At 47.5% G+C, this 27,984-nt stretch overlaps 2 protein-coding genes across 2 annotated transcripts; both read right to left on the minus strand.

Annotated features, from left to right (window-relative positions):
- Positions 1–1,270: 1,270 nt before the first annotated feature.
- LOC104141791 (2-hydroxyacylsphingosine 1-beta-galactosyltransferase) lies at positions 1,271–13,794 on the minus strand. The gene is made up of 6 exons (XM_068950316.1): positions 13,666–13,794; positions 6,985–7,829; positions 4,088–4,227; positions 3,829–3,905; positions 3,210–3,429; positions 1,271–2,237 (listed from the first exon to the last, which is right to left on the minus strand). The coding sequence occupies exons 1-6, from the start codon at positions 13,769–13,771 to the stop codon at positions 1,922–1,924; spliced, it is 1,704 nt and encodes a 567-aa protein (XP_068806417.1). The 5' UTR covers positions 13,772–13,794; the 3' UTR covers positions 1,271–1,921.
- A 3,255-nt stretch (positions 13,795–17,049) lies between these two features.
- On the minus strand, positions 17,050–27,802 carry NOLC1 (nucleolar and coiled-body phosphoprotein 1). The gene is made up of 14 exons (XM_068950317.1): positions 27,620–27,802; positions 27,160–27,215; positions 26,567–26,688; positions 24,856–24,971; positions 24,008–24,152; positions 23,356–23,459; positions 22,505–22,655; positions 21,525–21,665; positions 21,014–21,103; positions 19,502–19,645; positions 18,732–19,295; positions 18,313–18,425; positions 17,834–17,914; positions 17,050–17,548 (listed from the first exon to the last, which is right to left on the minus strand). Exons 1-14 carry the CDS (start codon positions 27,728–27,730, stop codon positions 17,390–17,392), a joined length of 2,097 nt encoding a protein of 698 aa, XP_068806418.1. The 5' UTR covers positions 27,731–27,802; the 3' UTR covers positions 17,050–17,389.
- Between the last annotated feature and the right edge of the window lie 182 nt (positions 27,803–27,984).

The following is a 27,984-nucleotide window of genomic DNA, read 5'->3' on the forward strand; positions in this document are numbered from 1 at the left end:
AAACTTGTGCCAGTATCTCTTCCCCCCCCCCGCCCCCCCCCAAGAACTATCATGCTTTAAAATTCAATTCCTGCAGACAGGAAGGTACCATTTATGCAGTGTTTTACAATCCTTGCTTTTCTCCTACTTGCCAATTGTTAGCAGCTTACCTCACCCTGATTTTCTCTGTTTGCCCACTGGGGACAGGCTTGACACCCTCAAAGCAGAAGGTATGAAGTTATATAGGGCTGCTACAGAGCAAGACTGATGGGGTGCCTAGCCCACCACTGATAACGACAAGTTTTGGGTATCTCAGGAGGCAGCAAGAAACTCCAAGAAGAATAACTTGTGCCACTGGATAGTTACAGGTTCAAGCTTGAACCTGCAGGCTGTTCTCATCCATCCTAGACAGCAAACAGGATCCTTGTCCCAAACCTTTGCTATAGCCCCTCTGCAGGCCGAAGGCTGGTATGGGGGAAGGAGGGCTGGGTAGCCATGCCACGCAGGAGCCAGTGACTCAGAGCTGGGCACTGCCCCAAACCAGAACATCCCAGGAGCCCAGCCAAAACGCTGCTCACTAGGCTGCACGTGGCAATGCACCTTTCATCTGCAAAAAAAAAAAGAAGGAGAAAAAGTAAGTGAGAGCAGAGCCTGGAAACTCCAGCAATGAGGTTACTCTCCAGTGGGCACTAGCGTGGAGAGGGCCCCAGGCAACAGTGCAGTGAGGAACCCCAGCCCTTGGCCTTGCCAGCCAGACTGTCAGCCAGCACTGCAGGTAGGTTGTGTAACAGCAGCAAAGCGTGGGTTTGCCTTGGAGTCTAGGGTGAGTAGAAACACATCGGCATCACGCCACACCACGCCTCCCAGGGGGGCAACAGCATGCCTGCTCATGTTGAAATGGGACAGGGGTTTTCTTTTGAAAGAGCAGAGCTTGTTGCTTTTACAGACGGGCAGCATGACCATCACTCCAAGCTACTGGCTGCTCTTCCTGTGGTCCTGGCACTTGCATCTGTTCAGAATTCTTCTTTTATCACAGGTTTGGAGACTCCATGGGCATGGGTGTCACACAAAGGCAGAGGAGGGAAGGCACTGTCTGAAACTCTGCGCAAAGACCAAGAGGAGTCACTGGCAGAGGTTTGTAGTGGTCCACAGGCATGCAGAGACAGTAGCAGTAGTGACAAGAAGGGAAGAGAACTCTAATCATGCTTTGAGCAACATCCTGTTACAAGGATGTAAGGATGTTACAAGGATCCTGTCAAAGGTTCACATTAAACCAAGACCAGAGAACTGCCACACAGGGGAAAGAATATAACTTTATTAAAAAATAATAATAATTTAGCTCAAACACAAACAAGATTGCAGAGGGTTGATGGAAGCAGCAGGAAGAATATTTACAGACAGAACTTAAAACAGACCAATTTTATTCTCTTTCAAATGACACTTTTGTTGCCCTTTCCTGTCCACTGCTCTACCTCAGGTCCTCACTAGCACATAAAGGAATCCCAACTCTTGGGGCTCTTGGCAGTGGGGCAGAGGAGAAACAGTACTTGCCAAACACGAGATGCTATTCCTACCTCCAGTACCGCCATGAAGATCCAAAAAGCCAGAAGAGTAACACCAGCATCTAAACCAACATGCAATATAAAGGGAGCAACTTGTACTCCTCCCTAGAAGTCTACCTACCCATGCCCCATTCCCAGCGTCCTGGCCAAGTATTTCCACCCATGCCTGAATTTGCCTCCCCGCCCACAGATGCTGTACACAGAGGTGTGCACGCAGGCCTTCGCAATGTTCTTCCCTCCCCGCTCTCCTCTCAGCCAGGAGGACAGCACCCAGACCTGCTGATCACTCGCCTCACTCTGTGCCTGTGTGCCGCACATTTCTTGGCACTGCAGAAGTTCATTTCACAGTGAAGAAACACGTCCTAGAACATGCTGAGCCACTATTGCAATTTTTTCTCTTCTGTGAAGTGCCATTTCGTGCAATTGCCATTCTGATATACAGGGCTGGCCCCCTTCCTTCTGCACCACACCACAGCTTTGTAGAGGATGAAGCCAATACCAGCCAGGCACAATAAGAGAAGGGCCAAGATGTCCAGGCAGAAGTACTCATATAAGGACAGGTCGTAGACAGCAGGGCGAAGATACGGTGCCCCATCGTGACGAAGGAGATACTCCAGCCAGTACACTGTCCTATTGAGAGCATGCATTGGTGTGTCGCGGTGCAGAGCCGAAATGAACTTGGCTGCTTTTCTGTAGCTGAAAGGGAGGAAGAAGACAAGAAGTTATCCTTGTGACAGCAGCTTCATAGCTGAGAAGTGATCTGATATGTCCACCGGTGCCTTCAAGTCTCAAATGATACCTTGGGAGAGTGGCAAATTTCTTCCACGACTGGCTTCATAGCTGCCTCCAAAAGCCACTCATGGCTCTGAGCAGCCATGGCAACACAAGCCAGAGCACATTTTACTTTGTGTTTTGTTAGCAAGACTGGCAGTTCAGTTCCCAAGTTCCTTGGTAAGATGGTGACAGATGCTCAGCAGTTTCATGTGGATTGTCGCTTTCTGAGGGGAGTTTGCACCAGAAGACCTTATTAGCATCAAGCAACAGTCACACATTTGATGACTGGCCTAATCCTTCAAGGCACTGGGTAGTGACAATTTATACTGAGCTCAGTAGCTGAGCGCTCCTAACAGCTAACAAAATCAAGCTCCCAAACAGCATTTCAGAAACTAACAGTGGCATGTGTCCTATTAGACGGTGGGTGCCCTGTGACACTGTGCTGTAACAAATCTAATAAAGGGTAAAGAACCCGGTCTCGAGAAGAAACAATTGGAGCGTTATCTGCAGCCCACTGTCTGCACCAGCTGTTTCTGCCAAAAGTTGTTTGGACAAGAACAGGGAGACCACAAGTTGAGGATGCAATCTCACTTTCCCTGATCACAGGCTGGTATTAAAAGAAGAGCTTTATGCATCAGCATCTCAAAGCTTTCTTAGAAAGTTATAGCCAGAGCCAAATAAGACTAGATCATGCTCTCTCACAGCAAGTGCTAGAGTATCTCTTAGTGCAAGCATCTCAGGATTACAAGGTAATAATGCATCTGGCCTGCTGAGCAGTGTTTGCAACACTACTTGGTCCAGAAGACACTACTGGCTGTGTAAGGGACAATGCAAAGACATGCTGGTCCCTACTGCCTTTGTCAAGGAAGAGCTCAGTGCTTCTGAATGCCTCACCTGGGGTCAGAGATAACAGTGACGATGGCCTGGTAAAGATCCTCTTCTTTTACTTTGCTCCAGTCCATGAGGATACCCATGCCCTTCGCCTGCACTCTGGTCATGATGTCAAACTGGTCCCCATAGAAAGGAAACCCCACCACTGGTACACCATGATAAATTGCCTCGAATACACCATTCATCCCGCAGTGGCTGACAAAGGCTTTTACGTTGGGATGGCCTGTGAGGAAAGAAATAGAGGCAAGTCGGTGCATCCCACACAAAAATGGGACTTCTCCTGACTTTCTGTACACAGTATTGATTTGTGTTTAAGGAAAAACAAGTGTGATGAGCTGAGAAGATGAACGTTCATGTTATCCTTTGGGAACACGCCCTACTTTTGGCAGTGAAAAGCTTGCTGAGTAGAGCCTGGAGGAGGAGGGAGATGGGGCCAAGGTACAGCTTCAAACAAGCATTAGGTGAGGACTATGTTATTTACAGATCAGACTTGCAACAAGTGACAGACTTGTTGCATTCAAGTGACACCCACAAGGGTGCTGTTTTCCTTGTACATCTTTGCTGTGGTTAGGACTAAACTCTGGGGATGTCACTAGCTGTATACACACATTCCTTGTCTTACCTAGCAGGTTATTCTGGGGCAGCCACTCCATCATCAGTGTATTCTCACCCAGGTTGTCTGGCTTCTGTCCAAAGTATCTGTGGAAGGAGGTTAAAAGAGGAAAAAAAAGAAAGAACCCCCCCCCCCTCCACACACACACCCCAATTATAAATTCAACTAAAGCAAGAGATGGAAGACAAATGGGTGTTTTGAGCCAGAATCATCCCTCAATAATGATTTTCATTAACTTGAATTAATAAAAATCCCACTTCCCCCTCACCTCCACACGACCCTCTGCGGGAGGCGAGCAAACGCGCCAGCCATCTTCTCCACCAAGTCACTCGGGAGAGCTCGGATCCCAATGCCAAAGGAGACAACAACAACACCCGCATCTGCTGCTTCCACCCAGAGACGCAGACCCTGCAGGCAAAACACACACAGCCGCCTTGAAGCCTTCTTGGAGAAAGGCCCTCCCCACTGCATCTCTGCCAGCAAAAAACGCCCTATGGAGAGGTTAAAACGCTCTATGGAGCACAAGGCTATGTGTTTCTGACCAGGCAACATACTCTAGAACTGCTGCGATATCTGCACCCAGACAGGCAGAAATTGCTCGAACACCTGCTGGGCTTAGACGCCTCTGCAGGGGGGTGTCTAAAAACTAAATTTCATACTATGGATGGCTTTCAGCAGCAGCAGGTAATGCAATTACTCTTTGGCAGTGAGGGCTCTGAAAACACAGGCTGGGGCCCACATAGAAGCAGCCAGAGCAACAAAAAAAACTGGAGTATATTGAGGAAACCAAGGCTATCTTCCAATACTGCTACAAGACAAGGTCTATCAGAGCCTCTAGCTACAGGCCAATATAACAGCTGAAACATCAACTTAACAGAATCAGGAACATCTCTCTTGAAATCTCCCACAAACACTATGACTTTCAAAACTGCTGGAAGTGGCAGAAGGCTTTGTCATCTAGCTAGGATACTTATACCTCTCCGATAGCTACTTCCAGGTAGCAGATTTAGTCTCCATTTGTTAGGCAGAGAGGCGACTACAACTCCATGAGAAACCACAGTCGGTCATACTTTGTTTTGAGGTTGTCTGTGATGCTACTTAAAAAGGTATGCATCTAGGAGACAGTCCTCAGTTTCTTTGACCAGGGGAGAGAAGAAATCAGTCAGCATGACCACTATGGAGCAAACACAAAGCATTCCTTTCCATGCCAGGTTGGACTGAGCCCATTATTCTCTTCTGCTTCAAGTTCCCCGTATATTATCTCACGGTCAAGAGCATTTTCGGGAAGTTTCCTAAAATCTGTCTCTTGAATGTGAACACTTCACTGAAGGACGCAGTACAATAATGCTAGGGGGCAAAAAAAGTTCTTCTGGTTGTTAAAGCAGAAAAATTGGATGGCTAACCCAAAATATCTTATGATCAGTAGTCTACAAAGTTGAAGATTACGGTACAGAAAAATTTCAAAACGCACTTTAACGTTGCTGTCTGTGAACATCTGTCCTTTGTTAGATGCTTCTGGGAGGCAAACCTATCTTTGCAGAAGAGCTTAAAAAGCCCTAAAATAACCCTGCAAAAATCAATGGGACTTCAACTAAGGGTTTTGTTTTTTCCCTTTTGCTTGATTTTCACACTCTCTTTTGAGCAATATAACTGCTTAAACTGTTAAAGAAGAGAAAGTATACCAGTTTGGTTTTGATAGTGAAAACTAAGATGATTCTGGTAGTATCTATTATAATCAAGCCTTAACATCTGACTTTCAGAAATAGCACTAAAGTTGCTAAGGGAAACACAGCTGACAATCAAAAATTCTCACCATCTCTCAAATAAGTGTCTATAATCCACAGCGTCCTAATTAAAGAAACTCTCAATCACCATGTTTCAAACATGAGGAAATAAATACCTTACTTGCGTAACTCAGCTCCTGTCCAGATGGGAGAGTCCTTAAGATACACCTAGGTCTACAAAGGCCTTCTTTCTCCTTGGCCTCCTGTAGCCTGGGCACAGATATGCCCACCTGCTAGCACTACAGCCACAGCCTATCACAGGGCTCTGGGCTTATGTCCATCTCTTAGGCACTCTGAGTTCAGCTCTGGAAGCTGTGAAGCACATGAGTAATGCCATGGCAAACAACTCCCTTCCTTAAGGGACAGGCTTGTATGTGGCCAGACCAAGCCAGCATCTTGCAAGACCTGTGAGGCAGCCACTCTGACTCAGCTCTTGGATGATCAGCAGTCATATACACCTGGAGAACTCTTGTTCTAGAGCACTGATCTCACTTTTTCCTTTTAATTGGAAAAAAAATTGGCATCCACAACCTTAGTTAAAGCTGCCATCAGAGCTCTTAATAGACCTCTAATAATTTGAAACTTGTATCTTATCTTCATTTCAGCTCCCTGCCTGGGACACAGGAACAACTTGACTTCTTGAGCTTCACTATCCTGTTTAATTTCCCCTCAGTGTTTGTAAAAGTGGTAGAGCAATGAGAGGAATGGCAGATAGGTCCTGCTCTGTCCCATGGAATCTTCAACTGGAGAGTTTAAGAGCTTGGCCCCCTGAATTTATCACTGGAGATAGTATGGTACCAGTCAGAGAAAACCTCTGGGATGCCGGGGGAGTTCTCCTCAGGGCTACCACTTAAAGAAAAGGAGGATGGGACAGTTTTCAGTCTCGTATATTTGAATCTGTACACGTCGAATTTGGTCAGTCAACAAGCACAACACTCCCCTCAAGTTATTAAGACTACAAGCTCCAGGGCAGAAATGGCCTGCAAGAAATAGGATTAAGGAGGAAAATCTGGATTAACTAAACCAGTGATGAAGCAATATAGACTAATTGCTTTTCCTATTTCCTCCCCAAGTACATAGAAATGAACAAACTACTGCTGATTCAGTCCCAGGGGTAGCACTGCCGGTATAGGGCTTCCGTGAGCCATTTGAAATGGTGAGTGCAGCCAGCTCCCACTTCAGGGTGGGAAGCTTAACTCAATATCCTCCCTGCATCCCCACCATCCTGAAGGCTCCCTGTCTCCCTGCTGCACACAGGCTCCAAAACACAGCAGCTTTCCTGAGGCTGCACAGCATTTATGAGACTCTTCAGCAGCAGATTTGCACTGAATACCTCCCCAGACAAATACCTAATCACAGCTCAAAGCTTTCCTGCACTTACCACTGAAAGGGGCTTTGCAGGCTCAGCAAGGATCCCCCCTGTGAAAATGACATGGGGAAGTGTTGGCCGGGGAAAGTCCAGCACCACATCATTACAGAGGAAGAAGAGGCTGGTTCCATGGACAAGGTCCAACATGGATGTCTTGGGCTCCACCCTGTGCTTCTCCATGAGACGTTCAAACTTGGGCAGGATGACCAGCTTTGTGGCCACACGAGTGATCATATAGACCAGGAGATTCCAAGTCCTGCCAAAGAAGCTCATTTTGTCTGTCATCAGGGAGTTGAACTCAGGGACATAGGCAATGGGGGAAGTGGCACCAATCTCTGCTGGGAACCAGAAACCAGTGGAGATCACAGCGTATTTGACATGGAGGAGATGGGCCAGGATAAAGCCACACATCTCATTGGGGTCCACCAACAGCAGGTCAAAGCGCTCATGCTGGAGTTTCTGCAGAAGGGTAGAGTTTCCCAGAACTAGGTCACAGTTTTCCAGGTACTTCTCCAGAAAGGAGAACACCTCCAGAGAGGTCATCTTCCCTTGGAAGACACGCTTTATCTTCTCCTGCACCCAGGCGTCCGCGCTCTCCATGCTGAAGACGCCCCAGTACCTCTGTATGCGGAAGCCTGGCAGGTAGGTTTCCACATCCCGACCCTCATGAAGAAGTAGCACAGGATCATGGCCCCGATCAGTCAATGCCTCTGCCACTCTCATGAAGACTCGCAAGTGGCTGTCAAAGACTACGGTAGGCATGATCAGCACCTTGGCACCATGACACAGCTCCAGACTGAAAGGAGCCATTAGTAGGAGAAGAGCAGCAGGACACAGTAGCACCTTCATCTTCATAACTACAAGGAGAGAAACATATTATTAATATAGCATGAAACGCTCAGTCACATACTCGGGCAACTAACAACTGGGACTACAGCTGCAAGTCAGGAGCTCATGAACTGGGAGAGGAGAGCAGTCTGGATTTGGTCACTGCAGGAAAATCCCAAAGTTGGATACTAGGTGTGTCAGGGAAGGGTCTTCTAGAAATTGAGAATGCTCTGCCTGTGCTGATCTGCTCCTAAGGCTCAGAAACCAACAGACTGACTTGCAATGTCATTACAGGGGGAGAGCTTCTGGGGGAGCTCTGCTGGGTCCCAGGGCAAGCTGTAACACTCACTGCTCAGTCCCCATTTACCCTTACCAAACTAGAGCAGCTGAATTTTATTTCTACCCAGCCAGAATTGCTGACTACTTCCAAGACCTTGATGCCTGTGCAATCTTCCTGTGAAGCCTGCAGAGCCTTTACTACCAGAGAAGATGCCAAGAGGCACTATCCAGCTTCAGCTCTTGCAAGGCTGGCAGCTAGCAAGCCACCTTGCTCAGCTGAAGCAGAGCAGGAGAGCACCCATGTCACAGCAGGACCCCTGGAGAGGAACAGCAATCTCAGAGAGAGCAGCAGGGGTCTAGAAGGAAAGCTGTCCCACTACACCATGCACAAGTGGTCCCATGCACAAGTGATGGATTGGCCATGGGAGAATAGGGAGGCTCAGTGGGAAGAGCTGGGGAAGGAAGGCAGGTGCCAGGCCACTAAAGCATTGAAAGAGGGGAAATTGAGCTGGCTGCAGAAAGGAGCACAGAGACAACCTGCAATATACGTAGCACCCTGACACCCCTTAGTCACACTCCTAGGGCCATCATCCCGTTCCCAGGTTGGTGTAACACCCAACATTTCTGTTGTGCAAAGGGTGTTGCTACATTACTGAAAATGAACGCGCCTCACCCACACCTTGCATTATTTTGGGAAGAGAATTACCTGATAATTATTTGAGAACAGTCAGAAACAGAGCAGTGTCCCGAGGACCCAGTTCAGACATGTTAGGAAGAGCAGGGGGAAGAAGTTACGATGGGAGCAACTACGTATGGATGTTGGATGGCCCCAAATGCTACCCCAGTGGGGCTGAGGAGATGCAGTGGAGCTGAATTTGGTCCAAGGTGTAGTGCCAGCCTCTCTGCTATGGCTTGATCAATTAAAAGGCAAGAAAGAGTCTAAAATAAGGTCCTGCTAAGTACAGTCTTCAGACTCCCTTCAATAGCTGGATGAGGGTTGTAAGGTGGAACACTAGCCAGAGATAGCTAGTGGAGATACAGAGGTGGAGATGATGCTCACCCCTTCCCATAGCCTTCCTATGCCATTTAGCAGGGACATGTCAAAGAAACCCAGAGCAGCTGCTGGCTGTGATCCTCCCCTCTGCGATACCAGACAAACACAGCTACAACCACTTGGACCCCACCATGCCCATCCAGGGCCAGCTGGTCGGGTGTGGCTGCAGAAGGGATAAAAAGCACTAGTTTGGAAACCAAAGGGGTGTTTGGACCCACAGAGCAAGAGCTCCAGAAGGACGGAGGCAAAGGTGACAGACTGGAGTCAAGGGAACAGAAGTTCTGCAAGGAAAGAAAAGATCTGCTCAGCACCCTGCCTTCCTGCCAGTGGGGACAGGCCGTCCCAAGCTGGCCAGAGGGTCGGGTCCTGGGCACTGCAGCAGGAGGCCCCTGTATAGTTACAACCCAAAAAGCTAGTATAGTTTTCAGCTCACTTGAGAGGCCCAAAGGGGAATTCTCCTGCTCAGCATTAGGGAAGGCAAAGTGTTTGGCTGTGACCTTGCACAGCAGATCTGGAGCACAGGCAGCTTCCAGAGGAGAGTCATCAAGTGCCCTAGATGAAGGAAGCCTCGAGCTCCACCTGCTCCCCTCCCCACTTCACATCTCCTGCCAACGCTGGGCCTGCAGCTACAGCCACTCACGAGCTTCGCAGCAGGATCATCCAGTGGCAGCAGGTAGTACCACACACTGCAGCCAGTGCTGCACGCTGCAGCCCAGCCCTCCAGCTAGTGGGAGCTTGGCTGCCTACACCCACATTTGTGCTGCAGATGGATAGTCTTCAGCAAGAAGCCTCCAAACCACAGGGCACAGGACCTTGATCCTTCTGGGAGGTGAATTCATGGTCTGCACCTCAGCAAGGCTGTGAAACCCAAGTCAATGACAGATCACAAACTAGGTCCAAGAGCTGAGCAGACAGCACTACCTACTCATTTGTGGTCTTGAAGCTCTGGCCCAGAGGCTAAGTCAGGGGAATACTGCAAGAAATAACACTGTCACCAAAAGGAAAAGAAAAGGTTTGTACGGAGGCAGGATGGGCCCTTCCTTATTGTAATGAGAAATGCTCAATAAAGCCAGGAAAATCTACCAATTTAGACAGAGGAATCCCCAAACTCTTCAGCTAACACTAACATCCAAAAGACAGGGATACTGAGAAAGCGGATAAGAAAGCACATGCTATGGAGGGTTTAAGTCACCCAGCCCCTGGCCTGCAGGATGGGGTAGGCATTTGCTGATGGTGGAAGAGCTGGGACTAAAGCCTGCTGTAAGAGGGATGTGCAGAGGGAAGCTCCCTCATGATGCAGCATCATCCCTGTGTGCAGTGCAAGCATCATACCATCAGCTGCTGGGAGTCTCCACTAAAAGCCAAAGCAAAATATTGAAATTGAAATGAGAGGCAGCAGCAGCAGGGGAGTATTAGGGAGAAGAGAAAGAAATTAGCCCCCTGAAACCCCCTGAGAGATCTCTTACTGGGCTGAAATTTGCCCCTTGATTTTGCCATATTTAATGTGTTTGACAGTGTATGGTTCTGCCATTAATGGGAGATTACATCAGTTTAAAGTGAGGTACATGAACAGTTACAGCTCTAAAGACAGACATTTCTTCAATTCAGGTGCCTTTTATTAGGATGAAGTACTAAAACCTCTGACAGCAGGTGACCTAGGCAGAGAAGCCCACACAGGAAGGGCAGTGATCAGAGACCCCACTATTAGGGCTCTGCCCTTTGTATTTCTCTCTCTTCCAGTATTTTGTATTGCCTAATTTGTGCCTAGGACTTGGGAACCCACATCTACGCAGCTGAATCGTTTCCTCTCCTGCACCCAATCTCTACCCAGCTCTTGCCCAGAGTAAAAAGAAATGTTTTGTCTTTAAACTTTTTAAGAGTTAACAAAGCATTACAGTTCATTAGAAGCCAAAATGAAAAAGACATTTTCACTTTGATGTTAAAACCAAAACAAAACAAACAAAACACCCAAAAAACCCACCTTCCTTGAATAGGAAATCAAGGTTTGGCTCATCTGTTGAGTATGATCTGGAAAAAAATGGCACCATCTGCTACCATTAAGCTGATGACAACCAAGCCAGTTGTGGCTAATTTCAGGAAATCAAAGCTCAGTGCATGCTGGTGGGTATGCAGCTTTGAGAGCAATTCTGCCACTGCAGGAAGGAGTCTCACTACAAGCAGGAGCTGCTCAAGGGAATCTTTAGTAAAAATCAGGAGGATGCAATGCTGTATAAGCTAAACTTAATAATGCTGAAGCAGGGACAACCTAACCCACAGTCAAATATGACCTAGTGCTTGATAGACTTCTGCTCTGGTTTTTGGATTTTCACACTGCTTCAGAGTCACCTGGGTAAATAACACTAAAATACTAATATTTTAATACTAGAAATCTTGAGCAAAAACAAAACTTCTCCTCCAACAGCATCAAATATAAACTTCTCCAGGCAGCTTATGCCACCGAGTTTTTTAAAATATGATTTGCACATAGAGTGAATCATGCACAGGTAGTCTGCTCAAAACAGTGTACCTTTCTAGCATGTTTCATTTGACATCTCCATGGTGGTAAGAAACATGGAGAAAGAACAATGCCCAGGTCCCAAAAAGATCACGAGGAGCAACCACACCAGCGATCAGAAGGTCAACACCAGAACAGCTCTTAGTTTGCACTACACAGTGCTACAGCTTCCACATAGTGGCATCAGGAGCGCTCTGTTTATCCTCTTCCATCCTCTACCGCTCTTCTACAGAGTGATGTAATCCTGAAACAGTTCCCAAACTTTTGGGGACTTTGAGCCATCTTCAGCATCCTGCCTGGATCATCAGAGTTTAACAGAGAAAGTTCTTCCAGCAAGGTGAATCTGTGGGCCAGCAGCAGGTTGGCAATCTGCAGATCACAGCCAGGAAACCATGGTACGAAAGAAAGTACAGGTCCGTAATGGCTGAGAAAGGAACTAAAATCTGTTTCTCAGCTTGTCAAGACATTTGAAGTTACACACACTTCAAGAACTTGACCTGAGGGATGGTTTTAAACACCACAGATCTACTTTCCAACCTGACCTCTCATCATACATTAAATCTGTCCAGATGGTGAGATTCCCCCCACTTCACATCCACAGGCTTCCTGGTTGTCTTCTGGAAGGGAAAGAGACGGTATATAGGCCAGAGTGTCTACAATGACGGGTTATTCTGGATGGTCTTTTCCTCTTGCTTGCAACACGGCTGCAAGATGCAGAAGCAGCTGACGTGAGGCTGTGCTCTTTGGGAGCAGCTCCTCACTGCTTGCACCTATCTCACGTCTGCAGCATGGAAACGTTTAAGAGCACTATTTGTAATCCCTGGATGCTAGAGACAGAAAGGCTTGTGGCCATTTGCCAATTTCCCACACAGCAGCTCAGTGCACCTTTTAGCCTTTAAGAACAGGTTATGCCATATGACAGTCAAGTTGAACAGATTCCTGAAACTGCAGAGAAAACTGGAGAGGTACAAATGTACCAAACCTTACAGAAGTGGTCGAGAGGGGTGGAGAGGAAAAGTTTCTTCCATTTATTACCCTGTTATTTCAGCTTACTTCGGCAGAGAAGCACCACGTTAAAAGAAGGGTGTCATTAAATGTCTCAGGACATTGTGAAACCCTGTGTAGGAAGTACTAGGGATTGATAAAGTCCTGCCAGACAAGTCTGATCACATTTAGCGGAATTACAAAAGTAGAAGAGCTGGAGATAAGATTCACCTTCAATAAAACAACTGACGCCCTCATATGAGAAGAGCCTCCTTGGATCCGAGCACGCAGCAGGAATGAAACCTGGCTGAGCTGCCATAAATAAAGTTTGAGAAGAGATGCACAGGAAGAAGAGGCAGAAGGAGAGAGGGAAAGATGCTCCCGAGATCTAATCTTTAGGAAGGTGAAAGAAGTTACACAAAAGCACTCTGAACATTTGTTCAGTTTTCAAGGCTCTGATCCTGCATAGCTAAGCAGAAGCTTAACTTTTGCCCTCCAATAGCCCTGTCAAAGTTACTGAAACTTTTAGACGTGCGTCCTAGCAGAGCTAGGGCTAGACTGACAGCTGACAACTCCCAGCTTTTCCCTCTTCCCTTTCCACCGGTGCAGGAGCAGTCGAGCGCCCCTACCATTAGCTCAGAAAATTCAGTCCGGCCCAGAAGCGCGCACCGAGAGCGCGGCGGCGGCGGCGGGCGCGCTGAACCGGCACCCGCAGCGCCCAGGAGCGCCGCCGCCGCGGGCGCCCCCAGGAGCTCCCGCCGACGGGGAGGGCCCTTCCCCTCGGCCGGCAGCGGGGCGGACACCGAACCGGGCCAGGTCCGGGTCCGGGTCCGGGTCCGGGTCCGCTCGCCGGAGCCTTTCCCCGCGCTCGCAGCGGCCGGGCCCCCGGCGCGCATCCCGGCGCGCCCCGAGGCAGGGCCGGCACCGCCGGGGCTCACGGCCGCCCCCCCCCGACGGGAAGGAGGAGGCGTGCAGAGCCCTGGCTGCCCGCCCCGGCCCGGCCCCCGCGGGGGGGCCCGCGGCCGGCACCCACCTGCAGCCGGTCCCGCGGCGCCGAAGAGAGGCGAGGGGAACAGCCGCCGCCCGCTGCGCCCGTCCGCGCCTCCGTGCTCGCCGCCGCCGCCGCCTTCCCCTTTCATGCGGGCCGGCGGCGGGCGCGGGCGGGGCCGGGCCGGGCGGCGCAGCCCCGGCCCACACGCTACTCCCACGGGCGGCCCTGCCGCCGGCCCCGGGCCCCGCCGGCCGGGTCGCCGCCGCGCCGCGCCCCCAGGGCCTGCCCGGGAGGGGTCTGGACCCAGGCGCCCCCCGAGCCTGGCCCGAGAAACGCTTCCGGCGGCACAGGGGCGCGGAGAGCCGCTCGCACAGCCCCGGGGGGCGGGACGGCGGCTGGCCAGGTAGTACAGAGGAGACCTCGGCTCCCACTTTTGATTCCTTTTAGGTGTGTTACAACTTCTGCTCTCGAGTTACCTCAGAGCTGGTCCCTGCTCAGAGACCCACAGGAACTGGATGCCCTCTCCGGGTCCATGAGAGGAAGGGGACAGGGAACTGTCCTGCTCTCAGCCTGCGTACGTTTCTCAAGGTAGCAAAATGGAAACGATGGCACACAGGGAATTAGGGAGGTAGGACATTGCACCAGGGCACCCATACAGGTGCATTCCCCAGAGAGGGACATCCTGTTAGTCCCGTTCCAAAATTAACCACAGCTCCACTGAAGCTGAAATTATACTAATGATGCACATGGAAACTAGGCCTAAATGCTCCAAGAGATGTCTCATTTTCACTAAGACATCAGCAGAGCACTGAGTTGTAGGCAAGTCTGCCCAGCAGCTGCAAAATACATGCAAAGGGAGCAGCTTTTCTCTAGGAGCAGAAAGTAGGCTGTAGAGCATGTAGCTTTGACAACAGTCTCACAAAGCATTTCCTTCCCCCAGCACTTATTGCACTTGTTCCATCAGGTACCGATCTCCAGCGAGACTAATGCACTCTTCTTTGAATGGGCTGCTGAGACTTCAGACAGCGTTAGACCAGTCTGCTACAACATCACATTAGAGGTGGAAGACCATGGCTCCAGAGGCAGATGGCCTTAGCTATGGAATGACTGATGCCCCAATTGCCCTGACAATTCTGTTCACCCAAACCTCTCTCTAGAGGTGTAGTACACTGGAAAAAATGAACATTAAGGTATGCAGGACCTCCATCAGGCCCAAAGTATTAGCAGGTTTCTTCATCCTGCAAACATGGTTGCAGAGCAGGGAGGAATCGAAGGACACACAGAAATTACTTTAACCAGATACATACAGAATTTTCAGTTATGTCTATTGTTTTTTACTGCATAGGCTGGTGCTATGCAAGTTATCATGCCAGATACCATAAAGCTAATTTGGCAGTAATACTGGAGAAGAACTACATATTCTTCTGGCATGAAGAGACTCAAGAAAACTCAGTTTGTCCTGGTAAAAGTAAATATTCTTCTACGACCACGTTCTCCAATTCTCTCAGAGTCACTTGGCTTCTGGCTGCCCAGGCACCTTTTGCTTTTGATGGCCCATTACATCCATATGAGCATACAACTGCAGGGATAAGAATCAGTTGTAGACAGATACAGACTTACTGGTACACCTTCAGACACAGCAACACATTGCTCTTTACAGTGATACCCTCCCTTCTCCCACCCTCTTATTCCATGCCTTATAACTGTCAAATTCACACAGATTACAAAGGCAGCTACCTTTATTTTCTGAGACACTTGTGTGCTCACACATAAAATACCCCAAAAACATAAAACTTTTTAAAAAGTTTAACCTTGACAATTCCAAATTTAAAGTTCCCAATAAGGAGGACAGAAGAGGGCAAATGGCAAATCACAATGAAGATTCTGTTCTAATCCCCACTGGAGGCTGAAAATATTTTCTTCTCACCCTGCTTTGGCCTCTAACCTTGAAGTCTTTGTGATAACTATGGTCTCCTGGGGCCCTCTGCATGGCTGCATAGAATCCAACTGATTGTGCAAGCCTGAGCGGAAGTGCTGAAAAGTGCTCAGCGAAACAAGTTGCAGCTAACGTGCATGGGGGCGGCTCATCAGTCTCATCCAACTCTCAATTAATTATCTTGACATTGCTTTGCATACATATGAGGCTTCCTGTAACAACAAGGCTCGTTTCTGTGTCATCCTGCTGGGAGCAAATGGAAACATGGAAATCGGACCCTGCATAACCCCTCTTTGTGGCTGACGGTTTCATGAGATGGGGTGAGCAGATCTAACAGCCCATTACTACCCCTTTTCCTAAATACCCACTACCATTGTTGAATTCATATTGGCTGTGGGCTCAGACTACTCCATAAATATCTTTAACTTAATAACTCAGCTAACAGGAAGAAAAAAAAAAGTGGTGGGGGAACAATTTTTCTACCAGATTTGAGTTGCACCAGAAATAGCAAAGAGGCAAGGTCAAGCAACTGGAGGAAGGGCAAGACCTCCCTTCAAGAGCAGCAAGGCATTAGACTACCTCCGTCGCCCATGAAAGCTCAGCTTAGGCTGCAAGTTGCTGAACTTGAGATCCCGTTCCCGATACAGAACTTGTGCTTTAAGCTAATGCTTCAAACCTTACAGCAGGCTTTACTTACCACAGTGCTACAGGAAACTAATATTTTACTTCTTCACAGGGACTTTACAGATAGAAAACAGCTCAAAAAGAGCAAGTTATCCAGCCAGGGGAAGAAATTTAAGGCATCAATGTTACATTCATCTCAGCTCTTCATGAGCTGCACTGCATATTGCTGGAGAAAAGCATATGCTGACACGTTATATGCTTAGAGAGAACAAGGCGCAGCACTGCAATGCAGTCAAAGCCTCTGAAACGAAGACAACAAAAAGCAGAGCCAGGTAGAAAAAAAGACCATCTCCTTTGCCTCTTTAAGCATTTCCACTGGGCCAAAGACCCTTCTTCGAATGTCAGAACCTCCATACAGTCAGGAGTTCCTGTGCATCTCCCTGCCCTGGCCACGTTCACAATAAAAACCTTATCAAAAGTGCCACCGCACTACAGAACTTGGCCTTTCTGACAATAGCCACCAACTTGCAACCCCAAGCAATATGATTCCTTGACTATCCTGGTGTGTGAATGCTCTGCTTCTCTAACTACTCTACTTAGTAGCCTCAACAGGAACAGAAGGAAGAGGAAGGTGTGAATTTACTGCAAGATAAAACCATAAAAAGAGGAAATAGAAAAGAGGAACCCTGTCATATTGCAACTGTGAACTACAAATGTGAAATGGGTGTGGGGTTTACAGCCAGAGGGCTCAAGGGAGTTGTTGCTCTTATTGTAACTAGCCAAAGGCAAGTTACCGTGCTTGCAAATTCACAGGAATCTGAAGCTAAACGAGCTGAAAAAGAAATGAGAAGTTATGCTACAGAAAATAAGTTCTCTTTCCTTTACTCGATAGAAATCTGAAATGAAATTTCACTGCCAGCCTTTTAAAATAAGACTGTACATAATTTAAATCTTGGAGGTCACCCGAGTAGTGTCCAAAAACACCAGTTCTCGGATGGTTTCCTATTAGGGATCTAAACCAGAATTAGCCAGAAATAAATGGGGGAAATGTCCAACCATTCTTCCATATCCCCATGTTGGAGCTGCCTGCCCCACACGGGGCTGGGGGAGATAACATTCCAGACAGGATTGATGCCCATAACGTTCAAATGCCCATCCAAGCGACTCTGGTGAACGGACGGTTTATGAATTCCCAAGGAGACATTCTCAGTCACTTTCAAACTTGATGGAGTTGACTTGAGTTGATATAGTGCCCCCACGGTAGCTGCCTCGTTTTTTCTTCGTCTTCTCATGGCGAAAAGATTTGCCTTTGGTGAATTTCAGGATATTGTTAGCCTTCTCACCCCAGTCACCAGCAGCTCCTCTCTGTGAGGCACAAAGAGGGAGAGGAGAAAAGAGGTTCAGGTCAGCACCCAAGAGAGTAAAGACAATGCTTTGTACTTGACCCTCAAGCAAATCCCATGAGAGGAAGGCTGGGGCTTACAGCACCACCCGTTTATCTCCTACCACTGCTGATGCATTCCTAACAGCAACTCCTGGTGGAAGAAATTCCCACCAGTGGACTACCCACCAACATACCAAGGCCACTCTGATGACCTGTATTTGCAGGGGCCAGGTAAGTGTTATTACTCTGGCACTACCTAGGCCTACCTTTGCATCAAACGAGTTGTCAGCAACGCGGGCATCCAGCTCAATCTCTTCTTCTCTTACTCGTCGGAATGGAGAAGCTGGCTATGAAGAGAAAGAAAACTAGATACAGTAAGTGAATACAGGCACGTGGTCTTTTAGTGACAACCACCTTCCCTCCTAACCCTGCAAATATGGACACCTGTGCAGGTAATCTCAATCCTTGATCATTTCTAAGACTCCTAACCCTTTCCCTTCTGCAGATCAAGCAGCACAGGGATGCTCCTAGGCAAGTATATCCAATTAACCTTTGCCAGAATAATATTACGCACATATATACGCATTTTCTAGGGTTCTGTGGAAAGAGTTCTTGAAGTGGCTGAGGAGGAGGCAAAAATACAAACAATTCCTGCAGGCTCAATCCCAAAGAAAAACAACACAAAGTACTAGTTCAGTAGGCAAAGATGCCCCTCTACCAGTCAGCATGGTCTACCCTCACTCACCTGTTTCACCTTGGGAAACGTGTGTGGTGTTTTGGCTTTGATCTTAGCCTTTTTACTGTCTGGTGTTTCCGGCTCCTGGACATCTTCCCTCTTCCGTTTCTTCTTGATCATGCCTGTTAGAAGTACATCAGTAAAACTTCAATGGGAGTAACTACCATGTTGGGAAAGGTAATGGCATTGCTGTCCCATAATGCAAACCCAGTGCTGAGATACAGCGGTAAGAATCAGTTCCTGCATTACCGCAGAAAGAAAAAAGGCAGACTTATTCCACTAACACCTATCCCACAGCTGTACTGCACCAGACGGTATAAGCTAGTAGCACATACAGATTTCACTGAATATCATTTAAGTTTCCCATCCATGTTTCAGCTCAGTTACACACTGCCTGACAGACCCACTTCCCAACCTGTAGGTAGTACCTCCATTTGCTTTTCCCGTCTCTCCTTCAGAGCTGCTTTCACTGCTGCTACTGCTGCCACCAGCTGGTTTAGACTTCAGATTATTTGTTGCTGATGTGGATGAAGCTTTTGATTTCTCTGTGGAAGCAGTGGTCTGAGAACTGTTCTGTGCCCCTTTCCCTGCCTTTTTGGGCTTCTCATCTGCTTCACTGGAGCTATCAGATGAGCTGCTACTACTGTTAGCAGCAGCCACCTTCTTCCCCACAGTTGCTTTTGTGGTCCCTGCAGATTTGCTGACTGGTTTCACTGTTGGCTTCTTCTCTTCCTCGCTGCTTGAGCTATCAGAGTCTGACGAGCTCGCTTTGGGAGCTGGGGTGCAAGACTTGGGCATCGGCTTGCCTGCTCTGCCAGTTAATTTAGCTGGAGTGGCCTTCTTCTTCTTCTCATCCTCAGAGCTGCTGGAGCTACTATCTGAATCAGAGCTATTTTGTGCTTTCTTTGAGGTAGATTGTGACTTCTTAGTTGCAGGGGGTGCTGCTTTAGTTGCGGGCTTCACAGGGGCCTTATTTTCAGAGCTGTCAGAATCTAGAAGTGAATGGCAAAGCACAGTCAAGGCTAAGCCCAATTTCTTCAACATGAAGCTAGCATGCAGATCAGTGTTGATGCACCATTAGCTGCTTGGAACAGCACTGCAATAATTATACTCTGTTCAGCTGCACCCTCAATGCCCTGGGCTAGAAACATGCTAGACAAGCACAAGCAGTAATTCTCATTTTCTCCTATCCCAATACCTGAGCTGTCCGAGGAGGAGCTGGAGTCTTTCTTTGCTTGTGCAGGCTTGGCAGCTACCTTTGCTGGTTTGGAAGGATTCTTTATCAGAGGCTGCTTAGCAGGGAGCTTACTCTCTACCTTCTTGTCTTCCTCAGAGCTAGAATCTAAGCAAAAGAAGGATGCTCCTTAAGTTAATAAGCTTCTGGTGCAAGTTATCAAAGTTATCCAAAAACTTTTACTTTAGGCAACCCAATCAAGGAAGATAAGTTAACATGTTCACAACACACAGGAAAAGAAAATCAAAATGGGTTTTGGTCAAAGGCTGAACCACTAGAGAGATGGCAACAAGAAGAGTTTGATGAAACCTCCCTGAATGGTCAGGGGACAGCATTCATATTTCCACATTTCATCTTTGCTGGGAGATGAGGAAATAAGCAGGAATAAGTTCATTACTGCATGCACAAACGGAGGACAAATGTTTGGAGAATGATAGAAGAGGCAGAAAATAAGGAATTGGAAGAAAAAGAATGCAGGTGTCACCAATAATAAAGAAAAAACATGAGAAAAAAGTTATGTGATAAAGATCAGAGAACGGACAAGAAACTAGGAGACAAAACTGATGAAGGGGGGAAAAGCGAGGAGACTTTCTCGTTTTAGCTTTCTATTTCTTACGTCAGATACATTTAGCAGCAGTCTGAGGACAGGACTGGAGATTTCTACATACAGATATGCCCTTTGTATATCACGTCACAGTAATTTGGAATGCTAAGCCTGATCTATTCCAGTATTTCTGAATATCTTCCTAAGAAGTGTAATCAAAACTTTGTCTGTTTCTGAGAAATTAGGCAATGAAACCAGGGAACACTCAGAACTCCTGCCACTTGTTGAAGGGTCATACCTTCTAGCGCTAGTTGTTTGCAGACAGACAGGCTGCTGTCGCCCACAGCCTCTGCTGTGGCATCAGAGATATGGAGACACATAAATCACAAGTCCCTCAAACGTGTAGGGACAGAAATTTAGCACATAGGGAGCTTGTGCAGGAAATTCAGGGCTGCAAGAAACCATAAACCCGATCAACGAAAGATACAAAGTATGCTGTCCCCTATTTCTAGGGCCGTATTAGGAGGAAGCATTCTTTGAGTCTATTTTGAACTTGGTATGGTGATAGTATTTTTCATTTGGGAAACACAGCTTAGACAGCAGCTTAGATCCTCAAAAAGTGTAACTGCTAACTTTCCTGGAGAAACTTCTTATGCATGATGCCATACCCTTTCCAGCCTGCAACACACAGACCTTTTTGTTCTTGTCAATGGTCTCAACTGAGTCCCATGGCCAGACTCCATTCTGCAGAGCAAGCTGCTCTTCTCCTAGTGTACAATTTCAAGCTGCTGCTCTCCTAGTTCACAATTTGTTTCTTATGGAGACTGAAGCTTTCAAGTTCATAATCTAGGGATCTCAGCAAATAGGCCACTACAGAACGACTCGGTCAACAAGAACATTGACAGAAATCAAGTCCTTATTTCCTGAATTACCTGAGTCACTGTCCGAACTGGATTCGGCCTTCTTGGCAGTCACAGCTTTGTTTTTGGGACCAGGAATTGTTTTAGCCACCACTGCTTTGCCTACAAAAGCAAATTTAAAATTAACGGGCCACATTCACAGCAATCCTTTGTCCTAAGATCCAAATTTTTCCAGACGTGAAAAAGCTCCCTATTCAGTGCACTAGTCATTCAGCCAGCACATCAGAAGCCAAGCAAGGACCTGGCCAACTGTAGTAATGGGCCTGTTTCACTCCTACTAAAGTAAATCCCAATGACTTTTCAAACCAGTGCATGTAAACTTATCCATTCTGCATACAATTTGAAACTAGAATACAGTGTTCTCTTTGGGACAGTTTCATATTACTCAGAAACTTCCAGAGAAGCAAATGTCAACATAGGCCAAAGTCATACTTTTTTTTTTTCCCAAGGAAACCAAGAGATAGCCAAATACTGACTGCACCATGCAGTGCTTCCTTTGCAGCCTCCTCTCCTCACAACACACCTGCTCCTCCCTTTGTGGGCACCTGCTCTGCCTCATCACTGCTGTCTGAGGAGTCACTACTCTCAGCCTTTTTTGCAGGAGCCTTGGCAAGGCCTTTCTTTTGCTGTGTAGCTTGAGGAGGTGGCACAGCGCTGTATGGACCTATAAAGAGAGAGAAAGACAGAGGTTCAGTCGTAACACAGCATTCAGGTGTCAGCATAATAGCACAAGTAGCACATTTGAGATCTTTATTTCAGTAAGAATAAAGCACTTCTGCTATTTGGTTCAATTTATTCCCCTTCTGCAGCTACAATTAAAGACGCTGGCTTATAATTTGAAAGGTTACACCCACTCCACTGCTACCCCCTGCTCCTAACGTGTTCCCCTTTTCTGGGCTCAGCCGATCCAACCATCTCTGAGGAAGTTCTCTCTGCACTTTGGAAGAATGAGAGCTTGTGCTGCCACACTGTTTCAGAAGAAATAGATATTTCTATTGTTGCTGCTTCTCATTTACTGCCTTCAACTGAGTTTCAGTGCCAGACTCCCCACTCAGACCATACTATACTGAACAGAGGTTCATCTAGCCCATCAGCTGAACTGAGATTGAGCAGCTCTGGATACTTCAGAGAAAGACGCATAAAATCTTGTAACCACAGACGGATTAAACCAGAGACAAATTACTTCCCAAATCCTGACAAATAGAAAACTTGCAAGAGGAATGTCCTTAAAAGCTAGTTGAATAAAAGATCGGTAGCAAAGCAAGCAGGGTAAGTCAGAATCTCCCTCTCTCCATCCTTTGCCAAGAGGGGCTGAATTTTAAGTTTAGTCTCATCAGTGTTCATGGAATTAAGCTGCTATAGTTCTACCACGTTTGGCACAAGGCACCATTTGGAGCCTTGTGTGGAGCAAAACTTGTCCGCAGCCAGCATACGCTTCTCCCGGGACAGCAGGGTTAGCAGAAAGTATCCTGCCACACAGTAACAATGGAATGTAATACTTGCCAGACTTTGGCTTTTGTTTTGCAGCTGGCTTTTCATCCTCTGAGCTGTCAGAAGAGTCCTCACTACTGGAACTTTCCTCGGCAGGTTTGGTTTTGCCTGGACATGCTTGAGTGGCTGTAGGTTTGAGTACAGGCGATTTCTTGGGAACAGCCTTATTGCAAGAAGGAAAGAAATACACGTAAAAAAATGAAATTCCACATCCAACTGTCTGCCCAAGATTTGTGTAGATTTCCCTTTTGAAGTCTATGCCTACTTGTCAGAGAGCAGAGTTTGAAAATAAAGGAATAAAGATTACTGAAAATCAGCAAATTCCAGGACACACACAAGCATCGTGATTTTTCTGGCCCCTGTGCTGTTATCTTCTCCTTCATGAATCTCTACTTGGGAGCCCCTCTGACCACGAAAAAACGGCACAGAACACTGACTGACTGAAATGGCTGTGAAAGGGTTGCAACTGGCACTTGATTAAACATATCTGGGAATTTTCTGTGTTGCAGAAAACATTTTTAATGCTCTATAATAGAAAATCCAAAGTTACAAATAGCTAAGAGGAGTCGCACAAAAGTGAATCCATAAGGGAGACTAAAACATTGTTAAGATAAAGAAGATTTTTCAGGTAGGAGCAGCGGAAGGGGTAAATAGGCATTAGGAAAGAAAGTCAGCACATGGAGAGAAGACACATAATCCCACCATGCAAAAACAAAAAGTCAGTAGGAGAGCCATAAAGGCTGCACTCAGCTTCTGGGCAGTCCATGCACTGGTGTACACATTTCACAGTCTCTGCAAAGCAGAGGTACACCCACTGACCAGATTTCTACAGTCTTCATGAAGTCTTTCGTTGTCTCACATACCTTCTTTGGGGCAGCCTTTTCCTCATCAGAATCTTCACTACTGCTGCTACTGCTTGCTGCTTTTCCGTTAATCAGCTTGGTAGTCACCTGGGCAGCTTTACTTCCTTTTAAGATAAGGCAAAAGAAATACCAGAAAATATGCCGTGGGAGGTGATGGGTAATTCCATTCAACATAAAGTATCAGAGAGGGGAAAGAACCATGGGAAGCTAACAGGGGAGATTAAGGCCGTACTGTGAGGCTGCTGTTTTATCCTACTGCAAGTTTAGAGAAGGTTTTCAGAAAACCGTCTATTCCAGTCAATCAGAAGCTCTAGGACCAGAGGCTGTTTTTATTGTTTTTAACTTGCTGCAGCCCAGTGCTGCTCTTCGAGTGGAAGACACTGGCAAAAGCGCAGCTTATGCAGTTAGGGGCTGCTGAATGCAGCTACTCCTGCAAAAAACGTAGCACTTGGAACCAGATGTTTCACCTGCAATCAGTTCTACACATAATCCATGTCAGGAGCAGGCTGGACTGGAGTATGAATGGCTGTGACGGTAGATTTTCAAACTGTTAAACTAATACACGTCTTGGCCTATAGGTACAGCCCCCACCACTCTTCCCCTGGCTTTTTTGTTTATGCGCTCTGACTCATGATTCACAATAAAGTAGTACCTGATTTAGGTGTCATCGGTTTTGGTGGCTGTTTCTTTGGTGCTGCTGACTCATCTGAGCTGCTCGAGTCAGAGCTGGAGCTCTCTGCTTTCTTCTGAGGCTGGATTTTGGTTCCAGCTGGCTTCGCTGCTGGTTTTGTTACTTTCTAAACAAAAAGAGGGAAAACCGATCAACCCTTGTAGCCAGGAAAGAGGCTAATAAGTGTGACACACACACAGGGAGTACAAAGCTATCTTTCACAGATGTTGCTGCTTTTACTTGGAAATTTTACTCTGCCTAAAAGTTAAGGCCTAAAATTCTCAGGACAATAATTTTGTCCAGGGAAACCTCTCAGAAGCCCACGGGGGACCTCCCTTGCACTTCAGTTCCCAGTTCTGCCTCCTCAAAATGAGGTAGCTCTGGACTGGTATTGTGTTCTCTTTCCTCTGGAATTAATTTGAAGGCTCAAAATAGTAATTGAACAACTCTGGTTTGTCTCTTCAAGTATACATTGACGTCCCTCTTGCTCCCTCATTTCTCAAGAGTGCTCAAATTTATTTCAGCAATTGTAAATAAATCTTCTTCTCTGCAGTGAAAGCAAGCAATGGCAGTCTTAGGACAAAAGCAAGGAGCTTTTGGATGTGAAACAGAAAACGGGTGCTGGACATGACATGAACCTTTCACTGGGACCACTGCAAATGGCAGACTGTGCAGTACAGAACTGTCTTATTAGATGGTACCTGCACTAGTCTAGGTATTTCACAGTTCAGGAAAAGTGGGCCCAATTTCAGGGAGAATTCTACTGGTCAAATTTACTTTTATCCATCACTGTCAAACTTGCGTGAAAGAGGCTGGAAAGAAAAGCTGACCTTCTCTGGCTTCTTTTCCTCCTCAGAGTCTGAATCATCGCTGGAGTCCTCACTGCTGCTCTCTGCCTTCTTGGCTGGTGGAGATGCTTTCACCTTGGGCACAGCTGTTATTTTAGCTGCAAATAAGGGACAGCACACACTGATAAGTGAATTCACAACTTTCATATACATATATCCTGGACTACTGTGTGTCAGGGCAAAAAGATAAATGAAGGTTATTAAATCACAGCTGAAGTTCAGGCCTTAGCTTCTCAAGCGGAGTGTGACAGAAGACTCCAAAAGGAATAAAAAAATTCCAGCTTCATTCAGTCCTTGTCACACGTATGTTTAAGTGCAGACGTTATCACCAAAACCTTCACCCCATGTACAGAGTGTCCCCACAAACTGAGAGGAGATTAACTGGGCCTGCACAGTTTTCAGCTTAAAAAAACTGCCTAACAAGTGCAGACTTCCAAAGAGAACCAGCGCAATGCTGTTTTGAGCTTCCAGACTCATTGCTTAACTTGTTTTAGCCAAGTCTACTCCTTTCTGGTTACTGACTGCTTCTTTTGCTGCACATCATTAATAAATCATTTCACCTCAAAGTATATTTCTGACCTCCCTTTTCAAAGCAAAACCAGGCCTCAGTTCAAATTCACCTTCAGGTTAGGTTGAATTAAAGACCGGTTTTATTTCTGGGTGTCTCCCTCTTCCTGTCTACTACTCTTTTCCCACAAATCTGCTGCTAGATGCACGTCAAGTTGAGTACGCAGTGGTTCAAGCAGGGCATAAAAGCAATTCCAGATTAAAAAAGGGGAAACACAGCTCACCACCTGCCAACATGCAGCGGAGGGACTTATCTCTAGACAGCACTAGGACACAGGCTTGAGAAAGGAGGGTAGGAACCTCACACAAGCAGCAGAGTAAGCCTGCAACTGATTAACAGTGCTTGCCATTTCTCTGAAGTCTCTCTTCCACAAGTGTCCTGCCTCAAATAGGTCACGATGCCCATCAATACACAAAGAAGCCTGATAACGCCAAGTCAAGTATAAGTTTTGTCAAATTACGTGTATTTTAAGAAACGCGCAAGCACATGTACCCTGAATATACCCTGAATCAGTTGTCCTACAACAGTAGGACAAGGAGCTATTCTTTAAGGATTCCACAGGAACTGAGAGTCCCAGGGAAACAGAAGGAAGAAAAAATCACGGAGTACCTCCTTCTCCAAGTATTAGCCCAATTTATATGCATTCAAACAATTTCACTCAATATTTAAATCAACAAGACTTTGAAAGCACTGAAGTGGATGAGAGTAGCTCTGCCTGGATATCACAACAGTAAGTATTTAGACAGCAGAATCGCAATATAGATAATATAATGAACTTGCTACTTCAGTAGCACCTTCAGAATTCATTACAGCCTAATGCCTCCACCAGCCTGAGTCAACAGAGACAAATCAAATCATTAAAGGCTTCTAGCAGATTCAAAACTCCATCTACTTCAATTACAACTGGACGGAGAAATCACCCTCAAGGAGGAGGAACACAGGCTACAAAAGCAGATGGGAGTCATGGGCAGAAGATCTACCAAAACCAAGATCACTCAATATAAAGCCAATCCTTGACAGCAACTTAAAGACTTCAGATGAGCAGAAACTGAGCTCTATATCCACATCACGAAGAAATTTTCGAACATAATGCACATCTGCCCTAAGAACTTTTACAAATCTTACCTGGTTTCTTGGCTGGGGGTGTTTCATCTTCCTCACTGGAGCTGTCATCACTGCTTGAGGAAGATTTCCTCTTTGCACGAGATCCATTGGGAACACTTTTTCTCTTTTTGGCAGCAGGAGACCTACAAAGAGAAAGACTTGGCTCCAAAGAAAGTTTCTGCTGACTTTATGTCCTCCCAGCCTTGAGAAAGTAAAATGTTATCCTCGGGAACAATCACTTCTCCAGCATTCTATTTTATTCTTTGTTACAGCACCAAACCTAAGGCTACTGACGGGTCTAAAAGAACAAAAACTGCTATAAAAGTTACTATTCAAATATTAAAACCCATACACTAGTCTTAGCCACTATTTTTTGATGTTATGATTGCCCTGTACCATCACCACCATCCAAGTTGCATCTACAACAGCATCACCGCATACATGACTTTTCACTGAAGCACTTAATCCACAGGCTTAAAAGCTTTTTCTCCAAACAAGCTATCAGCAAGACTGCAGATCAGTGCCGAAGAAAGCTCAGTTTTGCAAGCCGTGTGTCCCCAGGGTAGATAAGCAAAGCACCCTTCAGCAAATCTTTCAGGAGGCAGCAAACTTACTTCAGCCAGTAACTAAAGACGTCTAAGAGAGAGGCAGCATTGGGATCCTGGTCTTTCTGTAGGAATACAAACAGAAAGTTTGTCGACTGTTAGCGCTCTGACGGAGAACACCGCAGGGTAACTCCTGAACCGCTTGCGACCCGCTTGCGGACGAACAGCTGCCTCCTACAGCAAACTCAGCCAGGAGAGCGCACCGGTTGTGCAACCAACACGCTCACATTAAAAGCCAAGAAGCAAACCGGGGCACGGCGCCGCTGGATACCCGCGTCTCAGCCGGTCGCGGCTCGGCGGCGCCGCGGTCCGCCGAGGTCCCCGCCGCCTCCCGAGCGGCCCCTGTCCTCAGGGCGCGCCCCCCGCCGGCGCCGCCGCCGCCGCCGCCCAGGCCGCGCAGCCCGCGCCGGGGCCCGGCCCGGCCGCCGCCCCAACGGCCGCAACGGCCGGCAGCCCGCGCGCCGCTCACCACTCCCGCCTCCCTGGCGAAGGCGCGCGCCGCCCCCTCGAAGCGGTTCTCGCGCAGGAAGGCGAGCACGAAGGGGAACAGGTCACTGGGCACCGCGCGCCACGCCGCCATGCTGCACCGCCGCCACGTGCCGCCAGCGCGCACGCGCGCACGTACGTACGTACGTACATCCACCAGCCCGCCCGCGCAGGCGCGCGCACCGCCTCTCCCTCCTCCCCCCACCCTCGGAAGGGCGGTGAAGTTCCGGCGCCATCTTGGCGGGACTGTCGGGAGCGCTGGGCCCGCCCCGGGGGAGGGCAGGCTGCGAGAGGAGCGGCTCGGGAGCGATATGCGGGGGTGGGGGGGACGGAACGTAGCCGGAGAGG

The sequence above is a fragment of the Struthio camelus genome, chromosome 7 (assembly GCF_040807025.1).
Source record: "Struthio camelus isolate bStrCam1 chromosome 7, bStrCam1.hap1, whole genome shotgun sequence".
Lineage (NCBI taxonomy): Eukaryota > Metazoa > Chordata > Aves > Struthioniformes > Struthionidae > Struthio > Struthio camelus.

Coding starts and splice junctions, on each gene's coding strand:
- NOLC1 (XM_068950317.1), bottom strand. CDS start 27,730: ATGGCGGCGTGGCGCGCGGTGCCCAGTGACCTGTTCCCCTTCGTGCTC. Junction 27,216..27,619: donor TCGCCAGGGAGGCGGGAGTG/GTGAGCGGCGCG, acceptor GTATTCCTACAG/AAAGACCAGGATCCCAATGC. Junction 23,460..24,007: donor ACCGATGACACCTAAATCAG/GTACTACTTTAT, acceptor TTATCTTAAAAG/GAAGTAAAGCTGCCCAGGTG.
- LOC104141791 (XM_068950316.1), bottom strand. CDS start 13,771: ATGAAAGGGGAAGGCGGCGGCGGCGGCGAGCACGGAGGCGCGGACGGG. Junction 4,228..6,984: donor CTGCAAAGCCCCTTTCAGTG/GTAAGTGCAGGA, acceptor TTTTGCCTGCAG/GGTCTGCGTCTCTGGGTGGA. Junction 3,430..3,828: donor GCCCCAGAATAACCTGCTAG/GTAAGACAAGGA, acceptor CTTTCCTCACAG/GCCATCCCAACGTAAAAGCC.